Genomic DNA, 10,558 nt, shown 5'->3' with positions numbered 1-10,558 from the left:
ACAGCTGATTGGCCAACGCCAAATCGCACAAATTATTCTCTACGGTGATTTCGCTCAATCTGCAATTAATTAATCAGACGATTAGACCCGCGATTAATTTTCACCTATCCCCCCGATTAACGTGATCTTGATTTTTACACTTATCTACCCCCGGACAACCACCGGTTGAATTGGAAGTTTCAGGTGCTCGCCCATTGGACGTCGGAACGGCGTACATACGTCACACATTCCGTGACGATCGGATGCGGGATGAACCCGCCATTAGAGCGAATGCGCGTAGGAAGAAAACCGCTCTTCCGTACTACGTCCGCCTGTCATGGACGCTTCGCAGTGTTTACATGCGGAACGTCAGATCGATACCGTGTGCACACGCACGAGTGCGTCCGATCGATGAGTTTCTGACGATGCGTGAAGGTGCTCGTACACGTGTCTGATTCGCCGTGCGTACGATTAATAAAGCGACGGCAAACGTGCCGAGGAGGAGAAAGAGAGAGAGAGAGAGCGAAAAGAGAGTGTGCGCGAGCGGGAAAGACGCGACGCCGCGCCGGCAAGGCAATGGACCGCTGCTCGTAGTTCAGTTCCAACGAAGCGCGCGCGAGACGAGGTCTGGTTTGGCGCGGAGACAACAGCCTCCCGGAAAGGACAGGCAGATTCCCGCGCGGAGCTCTGTGGGTCTATGGGATACAACATCGCCAGCTGGGAGATGATACGCACGCGGGAGGAGAAACTGAGTTTTGACAGCACCGAGGATCAGCACGCGATGATGAACAACATGGTAGACGCGCGGGCCTGTTACAAGCCCAGCTGCAAAGTGAGTGCCGAGATTTAAGCGCAAAGCGAGTTTCAAAGCGATCGCGTTCAAGGCAACTTCAATTGATTAATTCCCGATTAATCCGGCCGCTTTCGGGCAAAATTTCAGGCTACGTAAAGCTCCGGTCGCTAATCCGATCTTTTTCTCTCTGTTTTTGTCGAACAACGAAGGACTAACAATTCCATCCAACATTCTATGTTAGTAAAGTAATTTGGATAAAATTAACTATCTGAGAATTAACTTGATTAACTTATCGAGTTAATTCTATTGTTTGCAGTATTTTAACCCTCCACTAGTGGTGGCTGACTGACTTTGAATAACTAACAAATACCAGACAGATATTTGTTAATTTTCAAAAATTATTTGTATATCTCTATATCGTAAAAATGTCAAAAATCAAAATACGACTTTTTGTCCTGTTGTTTTATATATCTATACGCGGAGTGATTTTTTTTATTATTTAATAATGTATTGATCAAAAATGAGTTAGCCACAGTCATTCAAAGGATGTCTTTCAATTAATACAGGCATTACTTGATAAATTAATCGGGATTCAATTAAAGTTGCCGGTTCAATCTTTGTAAGATGTTTTTTTGTGAAAGATTTTTGCATGCAACTCTCCGTAATTTGCCGTAAATTTTTATTTGTATGTTTGTATGTTAATCGCATAATCCCGGTTTTGGCTGTCATATACAAATTTTTATATAGACAAAGAAATGATTTTGAATCGATGTGGCGATAGATTCTTGCAGCGTCAATAAATCATTGTTTTAGGCATCAATCTGTCTGTTTCGTAGCGTTGTTATACTTGTCGCGTGTGCATGTAATGCAGCTGATTTTGGGCCTCTTCATTTATATGTACAATTAGTCAGAGACACGTAAAAAAGTGTTCCTAAGAGCGACGGATAAATGGACGGATTCAGGTTCGTAATACTTCCATCTATGATTTATTCATTTTTATTGAACTTTTTCAATGAAACTACGATGCATCTTTATTTTAAACAGAGCTTTGAATGAATCCCGGAATTATGTTCCAAGCTTTGGATAATTGTTATACATTAAATTCACGATAAGCCCTCATTGCTCGAGAAATTGTCGTATTTCTATTTCTCTTCTATGTTCGTCGTGAGTCACGGATTCAATTGCGGCACAAATTAAATGGAAGGCAGAAAGAAGACCCTTATACAGTCCACTCGAGCAGTCATTCGTGTGTTGCTGAAGAGAGCACTCGCGAAAGTATCAAACTCTCAAACAAGTAATTCAATATTATTGATACCGATCCGCGTCTTGTTGCCGCTTCATCGCTAAACACTGCGCGAGGCACTGCGTGACACTACAAACAAGCAACAGGCGTCAGATTCCGCGAGCACTGAGCACCACCAGAGCACTAGATAGTCGCTCGCCTTCGTCAGTAGAAGCGGAACGGTCGGCGTGACCGAGCCTTCGTCGTTACACATCGCTCGATAGCGCTCGGCACTCGCACGTATAGCTCTCGACGTAGTTCTTCCCTTCTGTGCGACGAGCGCGTGTCGGCCGAGGTCTCGTAATAACCGCTCCGTTGTTCGACCCATCGCGAGGAAGACGAGGAAACGCAGAAAGTTGCTCATGGCGCATCCGTGTGTACGTATCGCAATTTAAATGTTATCTCCCCGCAGACGGTCTCACGTTTGTCGGAAGGGTGTATCGCACGTATCCGTAAGAGCTCCCTACTTATCTAGATCACTTTGGTTTCGTAATCTTTCCGTCGTAAAGTCGTTCGACCGGGGTGGATCGTTCCTTCGAGTCGAAGGAAAACGATCATTCAACGGCCTCGAGTAGAGGCTCGATGACATGCTAATAGCAGAAATTAACGATATCGGTCGAAAAAAAACGTTTCAATACATTCTTAACATCGAAACTGTATGATGATGTATAGCCCATATGGCCTAGATTATCTGGCACGCGTGATATAAGCCATCAAAGAAACCTTTATCCCACAGGAATGTGCCCGCGGCAGCCACCGAGATAAGTTATCACCGCGAGCTTTGATCGCGTCGTTAACAAGCGAAGTGTCAATAACTGGATATTTTAATTACTCGAAGAGAGACACGGTTCAAGTCGACGGTTGACAAACGGCCGTCGAGAGTTCTCTCTTTTTTTTTTTTTTTTTCGTTGAATCGTGCTCACGTCGATAGAAAGATGTACGATCATTCGAAGTCGTCCAGAATTGGAGGGAAAGTGAGTTGTTGAACGCTCAGAAAAGAGAGAAGATCTCGTTAACAGGATCATCGCCGTCTCCGTAACGACGCGATCGTCGCGATAAAACTCGGCCCGAGTCTAATTACGCGAATTAATCCCCCACCACATTTTCCCTGCCTTGCCCCTTACGTATAGTTAACTTTAGTTACGCGCACGCGGAAACGCTACGGCCGCGCTTTGACGCGCCGCGCGCGAACGAGCGAGCTTACTCTTATATGATTTTATGAGTTAATTAGACGCGTGTGTCTCATTTTCCTTTGTTTCTTCTAGTAAGCGCGGCGTGAGAGAGAACTGCTCGTGTAGTTGGTTGCAATATTATCCACACCAGTGTCTCTTTCTCTCTCTCTATTTTTCTCTTCTTGTTTCTCTCCCTCTTTTCCTCTTTTCCTCTCTTTCTCTCTGTGTTTTTCCAACCACCTGCACATGCATGGGTCCCGGCTTGTCGATTACCGCGTCCCCGTTGTGCACTGGCGACGATCGTCTCACCGCGCACGTGTACTCGTCGAGCACCGGCTGTCCCGGACACCAGATCCCGATTAACGTCAGACATGACCAACGATAGACAGGTGAGTACCATCATCTCCCGCTCTCATAGAGTTCCATACGATTAACCCTGGGTATATACACTTATCTTTCATGTAGGTGTGACTACCTGCACGCAGGGATCCGAGAGATCCTGTCAGTCCTTTCACCATACAGTGCTCAAGAAAATTACCATATTGCATTATTTTTCAATAATCGTAAACGAACTAAAGAAATACGTCTACTAAAGGTCAGTTGTTCCACCTTCGAATAAACTAGATATATATATATATATATATATATATATATATATATGTATATACATAAAAACTATAGGTATGTGGTTTATTCAAAGGATAAAAGTCTATAAAACCAGTAGTATTTATCCGAAGGTGGAACAACCTAGGTAGTCTGAAATCATAATAATAAACCGAAAAACATGATTCCTCTATTTACTTTAATTCTGCCAATAACAGAGTTGTGAAATTTCATTGAAGTCTCCGAGACCTCAGAGTGTATACCCAGGGTTAAAATCAGAGGGAAACGCGGCGTTTCTGCGCTGGAATGTGTATCAAGCCTGTGATTTGTATGAGAAATCAGCTTTGGATTATTACATGTTTAAAGTGGACTTTGAAAGAAAGGAGTAATTTTCGGTTTGATTTGCATCCCTGCAGCTAAATGACGATCCCAAATTCTATCAAGTTTATGCCTGTGCACGTTGAGCGAATTGTTTAGTCTTTAAAACATCTTCAAAAGTCGATGTATCGGAATCTCATTAAAATCAATGCCTTTTCGCTTTTGAATTCATGTGTCAAAATATCACGTGTACATTTTTTTCTCTTCGTATAAAACAACAATTGCTGCGTAGAATAAATGAGGATGTAAAATAATCGCGTCTTTATTGCATTTATATCTACGTAGCAACGAGGAAGCCGCAACGTTATTACATAATGTACCGGTTATTGATTTTGATTACGATACCTCTTGCACATTTTATGCACAGGGTGTCCCAGACCTACCGAGCAGCCTTTCACCCACGTTTCCTTTGATCACTTTCGATCTAATCTTTCCTTTCCATAAGGATAACTGTAGCTTTTAAGCAAATTTTTGGGAGTCAAACGCAGATTTTTCATTTAATTTTAAACGGATTTTAATTTCGTTTAATTTAAATTAGCAGAGGATTCGCAGACGGGTGTAAGGAGACGGGGACGGGCTCGAATAGATTCAGGAGATCCTTTGCACGCCTTCACATTTCCGAGCGAAGAATTTCGGTGTCGATCCTTTCGCCGCAATTCTTACGCAGTTTTCGCAGTCCGCTTGATTATCTTTTTTTTTTTCTGGGAAAAAGTCGCATAATTCGATCTATCTCACCGCGCTACACTGCACGCGCCCAGTAAAAATTGTCGATTCACACGAATTCAAGAGATTTCACATTCGCGTCAATTAGCCGCAACCGCGTGTGACTCACTGCTGTTTCTCTACGCGCAGTTTCAGGAGAAAGAAAAAACGTAATTAAAAAAAAATCTGTTTAATACTAGAATCGCTGATGGTGGCCATCCACTTTTGGCTCCGATAATCGTTTCCGGATTTTTTTTTTGTGTCATACAGTATAGAATATCGAAAATATATGAATATATCTACAAAAATAATTCTGATATTAATATCAAAAGAAATTCTCTTCGCTAACCGAAATTAAGGATAGGAAATTACCAAATTAGCACTTTAAGCAATTCTAGCGTTAAATAGAAAAAGAAATCCGTTTGAGTATTTAGCTTCGATGATGTTTCGAGTACAGAGTAACGGAACGGAGAGGATACACCGCATCTATTGTAACATCGTGTAACGTTTTGCTCGCCGGCGCGATTTAATTATCGCGCGTGATTCCGGCGCGGGGAGTTGAACAGAGCCGCGTACGCGAAGAGAAGAACGTTGTACATGCAATTTCAAGTTCGTTTGTGCGGGTTCTCTCGGTCGTTATTTTTATACCTCATCGCGCATCGTTCCGCGTCGATTCCCCTCTCGGACTTTGTCCTCGGCGAGGAGCCCGCTGAAAAATCTGCAATTGTCAGCTGATCAACGAAATGTCTGTATTTCCGTTCGTGACGCCGTAAACTTTCTTTTTCACGGTTTCTGAGTAAGAGAGAGCCCTCCCGAAGATCGTACACACATGAATGGTATTATATTTCTCTTTAATTCTCTTTAATTCCCTTTTCCCCCTCGAAATCGTCACAGACACACGTACAATCGTATCGGTGCGACGCGCTCCGTTTCTTTCTTTCTTTTTTTTATTGATATGATTTTTTATGACTTCACAAGATTGCAATAAGTATTCACGACTTTTCAACGTGTTCCTGCAATCGGGACGTAACGAAGCAGAATTTACGAGAGACAGGGAATGAGTAATGAAAGTGGATGTTAATGATATTTACAGTCGTGGTTCCGCGGCGTTCGAAGCAGCAAGTTTCGGCACGTTTACGGCGTGCCGGCCAAGCGGGAGAAATGTTACGACAACATCAAGATCACGAAGAACGCCCACGATTCGCAATTCTGCGCCGTAAATCCCAAGTTCCTGGCTGTCGTGACGGAGGTCGCCGGCGGCGGAGCGTTCCTGGTGTTATCGCTGGATCGCGTGAGTTATCTGTGTTTTATCGATTTATCGATTCTTTCCTCTGCGCAAGAATAAAAGTATTAACTGACGCGATAGTGTCAGAGTCCGAAAAAATAAATTCAAATGTTTCCCGCAAATGCTTCACAAAATATTCTTACGATTAATTATAGATTTTCATGTAATCGTGTCAGTATATCGCGTTGTATCAATTAATATTATTATAGTAATATCAGTCATTTTCTCAATGTTGCAGACCGGCCGTCTCGACTTCAACGCCAGTCGTGTAACTGGGCACACGGGTCCCGTTTTGGACATCAAATGGAATCCATTCAATGACAACATCATCGCATCCTGTTCCGACGATTGCACTGTAAGAAATGTTTTGCATTTCATTTCATTTGCATCTTCAAAGCTCGCAGGAGATTTCTGTGCAGACCGAATGTAGATTAGAAAATTTTAAATTTATGCTAATATATTTTTAAACTAGAACAGCGATAAGATAAACAGGCTCACAGAGATTTGGATTTTTATATCTAGATAAAATTGTGGCATATACCCGATGGCGGATTGTCGAGGAACTTGACCGAGTGGCTGGTGGAGTTGCAAGGACACAAGCGACGCGTCGCTTATATTGAATGGCATCCGGTGGCGGAGAACGTGCTCTTCAGCGCCGGCTTCGATCATCTTGTCATCGTGTGGGACGTGAACAGGTGTGAGGCAGTGAGCGTAATCGATCGGCATCCCGATGTAATTTATAGCATGTCCCTAAACCGCGACGGCAGCTTATTGGCGACCACTTGTAAGGACAAGAAATTGCGAGTTTTTGAGCCGAGGTCCGGCATCGTAGTTTCGGTAAGGAAAGATCGAGTTTATCGATTATAAACGAGTATAAACGTATTTATTTAATTATACGAGCCTCGAATATATCACTTTTAGCAATCTGTGTTTGACACTGCAAATGTAGAAAATATACACTATTCATCCGTATTAAATTTAATAGAAATTAAAAATAAACGTAAATAGAAATTAGTAAAAAATCTCAATTTTTAATTTTAACAGGAGGGGGTATGTCACGCCGGCACGAAAGCGAGCAAGGTGGTATTCCTCGGCAGCTCCGGACGTCTTTTGACTACTGGATTTAGCAGACATTCGGATCGACAATACGCGATATGGAGTCAGCATGATCTAACTGTCCCACTGACATGCGAGACGATAGATTCGTCGAGCGGAGTGGTTTTTCCATTTTACGATAACGATACCAATATGGTGTTCTTAGCCGGAAAGGTAAGAATCTACGGCATGTGTAATACGAACTGTTGTAAAACTCACACTACGTTGTGTTGCTTTCTGCAGGGCGATGGTAACATTCGGTATTACGAAGTGGTCAACGAAGCACCCTGGATGCATTACCTCAGTCAATTTATATCGGGAAATCCTCAGAGAGGATTGGGGGTGATGCCGAAAAGGGGCATTAACACTTCTTTGTGTGAGGTATTCAGATTTTACAAGTTGCACGCGACCCGCGGAATGTGCGAGCCGATCTCGATGATAGTACCACGGAAGGTAAGTGACTGACAAGTGATACTTCATATATTTCTTTCACAAAATGCGTTTTAAAGATGCGTATTAAGGAAAGCTATGTTACATGTTACAGAGTGATCAATTCCAAGAAGATCTGTATCCCGATACAATTGGAACGTGTCCCGCACTATCGGCTAGAGATTGGACCAGCGGCATGAACAGCCCGCCGATCTTGATCTCTCTTAAAACAGGTCCGACATTTTTAAACTGTAACTATACATTGCGCGATCCGTCCTAAACATTGTTTAGATTTTTCCCATCAAGCTACTCTTTATTCGTTTTTCTATTAATGCGGCATATAGTAGTAAAATTCTATTGAGCAGTCATGTTAATGAATATTATGTTCTCTCATTAGGCGGGAGTATCTCTACGCATAAACCACGAATATATAAGCCACCGCAATTGCCTGCGACTACCGATTTGAATAACAAAAAGAAATTCGCGTTTCTGTCTACGGAAACGATACCGGATTATAGACCGGTGGAATTGCACGATATGTCGGAGAAGAGCCAGAAGACATCCAGCAATCAGAGCACAAAGTTTCAGCAACTTCAGCAGAAGTTTGGAAATGTTACTATACAGGTACGAGAATAATACATGTACATTATATCGCTGATATTTTTTGTTTTACATACTTTACACTTGAAATGTTTCTTTTCCTATCAGAAGAATATGATCTCGTCTTCGATTAATGACAATAAAGCTATGGAGACTGTGGACGTTCCAAATAACGAAGCGGAACTTCGTTTGGCATTTGCTCGTCAAACCGACGAATTGAGACTGGTACGACGGCAGCTCGCTAACAGCCAACTGCGCGTTAAGGAATTAGAGGACCAAATACGAAAACTGCAGCGTCAATAAAGCTTCGCAAGCTCGCTTCGCGCTATCGTCTTTGTATGAGACTCTTACAAACTTCACTGCTACACGTGATTAGCAATCAATACTTAAAAGTTTTCTAGAGTATTTAACGCACCGCTAATAATGATGAAGAGCCTAAGCTTACGAGAAATTTTGTACTAACACGCTTAGGGAACCTTAGCTTGCTTCATATTCACGTACACAAAGAAATATCCGCACAGAACAATTTTTACTAACTTTTCTTGAAATATCTACAATTTTTATGTAGAATAAAAAATTGTCACGTTGATCACAAAGGGAACAGAAAAAAAGTAGGCTGCATTTGTTATATGAAAATTGTACCTGTTCACGCACATACTTAGATGTGTAAGTCGGATATTAGAGAGATAAGAGAGAAGCACAAAATACCTTTAGGGCAAATGGCAGCGTAAGCGTAGTAATTCATGATGTTATCAGTTAAATTACGTATTTTACTTTTTTTTTTAAAACGATATGTTAGTACTAGTCTGTTAATCAATTGTTTATTTTTTTCTATTACTGTTTTTGTATGTTTATTAATTACTTAACTTAATATATTATTTAATATATTTCTTCATCATTAGAGATATTTCGTGAGACAGTATTTCTTTTGCGTATTATCACGATTACTATTGCTTCTGTTTGCATCGTAAATTTATCTTTGCAACACGTAAAATATGAAGTTCATTGCTGATCTATTTTATGATATGCTCTACAAAGCTGCAACGTCATGTATGTACGAGTGAACCAGCGTATTGATATATTTAAGCATTTTGCTATCGCATACATATATTTTTCACTGCCATCCACTGCCGCGATGTCGATGGCAATAAGATCTCCAAATCTATGAAGTGCAGTGATACCTCTAATAAATGTCACAATTAGTCTAAAAAAAAGAAACTAGCTTAAAATTCATTTTTATACAAGAAATGCACAGTGTAACGTACGTGCAGTTTAGCAACATCATTAGACAATGTACAATCGATGATATACCGCGAACAATAAAATATGTACGTATATTTTTAAGAAACGCGACGTTTATCGCGACACAAATGTCGGTTAAATTCACCCTAAACTTGAAGGGGATATACAATAGCAAGTGTGTTAGAACATTTACTTTTAGCCTTAGCCTTCGTAGTTCTGAGAATCATACAGAAGTATATTTTCCGCTTAATAACAATAATCAAGTTGTGTAATGATTTATATATACACAATATATACGTTTATATACGTATTTTTCATACAATTGTGCAATTATACCGATAAATACATATATAGTACCTGGATGCTACACTTCACATATCGCCTTGCGAGCGTAAGATTTCACTATCTGCAAAATACAGTATGGATAAAATCTCGAGACGCATTGATACAGCAATATGTGACGTAGCATTCCCTAGTCTTTCTCCACTAGTTGTTTACTTTATCATCGTCATTAGCTTTAATTACCCGTAAATAAGGTATTTTATTGAACTCTTCTTTTATAACTCTTCTTTTAGACATGTAACTTCTTCGAGAGCAGTTGAAGTTACGTATGTTATATTAGGCAGTGCATTTTATAGGCAATAAAATACATATTGCGAGGTAGTTTGTAGTTATATTTTCGATATTCATATTGAAAGCAATTTCTATGATATTTGTACGAAGATCGAAGTTTCGTTTTCGTGATAGACGTCAGTAATGTAACGAATATTTATATAAAAACTTCGCTACGAATTATAAATTTACTCCTGATGCAGTATCGTGACGCAATTTATGCCTGTATCGTGATTTATATGTAATTTATATGTAATTTATACATGTCAATTAAATATATATTAATCGAGATCCATGTAAACCATTTTTAAGAAAAATACCAAAGAGCGTCGGTAGTTATCTCGCAGATTACAGACCAGTTCATTGTCAGTGTAGTGTTGTCTGTC

General features: G+C 40.7%; 1 protein-coding gene across 5 annotated transcripts; it reads left to right on the top strand.

The window, feature by feature from the left end:
- The first annotated feature begins 318 nt into the window (after nt 1-318).
- On the top strand, nt 319-10,463 carry LOC105451353 (coronin-2B-like). Of its 5 annotated transcripts, none has more exons than XM_011691751.1 (10): nt 725-811; nt 3,320-3,615; nt 6,003-6,200; nt 6,433-6,549; nt 6,717-7,031; nt 7,239-7,463; nt 7,533-7,742; nt 7,834-7,951; nt 8,116-8,342; nt 8,427-10,463. In XM_011691751.1, the coding sequence occupies exons 2-10, from the start codon at nt 3,598-3,600 to the stop codon at nt 8,619-8,621; spliced, it is 1,623 nt and encodes a 540-aa protein (XP_011690053.1). In that variant the 5' UTR covers nt 725-811; nt 3,320-3,597; the 3' UTR covers nt 8,622-10,463. The 5 variants fall into 5 exon arrangements, with proteins under 5 accessions (XP_011690035.1, XP_011690053.1, XP_011690063.1 ...); XM_011691741.1 differs by lacking the exon at nt 725-811 and adding an exon at nt 2,272-2,431; XM_011691733.1 differs by lacking the exon at nt 3,320-3,615 and having other exon boundaries at nt 319-811.
- Nucleotides 10,464-10,558: the final 95 nt, after the last annotated feature.

Source organism: Wasmannia auropunctata, unplaced genomic scaffold (assembly GCF_000956235.1).
Source record: "Wasmannia auropunctata unplaced genomic scaffold, wasmannia.A_1.0 LD336106.1, whole genome shotgun sequence".
NCBI lineage: Eukaryota > Metazoa > Arthropoda > Insecta > Hymenoptera > Formicidae > Wasmannia > Wasmannia auropunctata.
This window is presented reverse-complemented; position numbering and strand designations above follow the sequence as displayed.

Bases quoted from the DNA above. Each gene is read 5' to 3' on its own strand.
- LOC105451353 (XM_011691733.1), top strand. From the start codon at position 677: ATGGGATACAACATCGCCAGCTGGGAGATGATACGCACGCGGGAGGAG. The intron at 812-6,002 runs GTGAGTGCCGAG...TGATATTTACAG, and splicing joins GTTACAAGCCCAGCTGCAAA to TCGTGGTTCCGCGGCGTTCG. The intron at 7,464-7,532 runs GTAAGAATCTAC...TGCTTTCTGCAG, and splicing joins TGGTGTTCTTAGCCGGAAAG to GGCGATGGTAACATTCGGTA.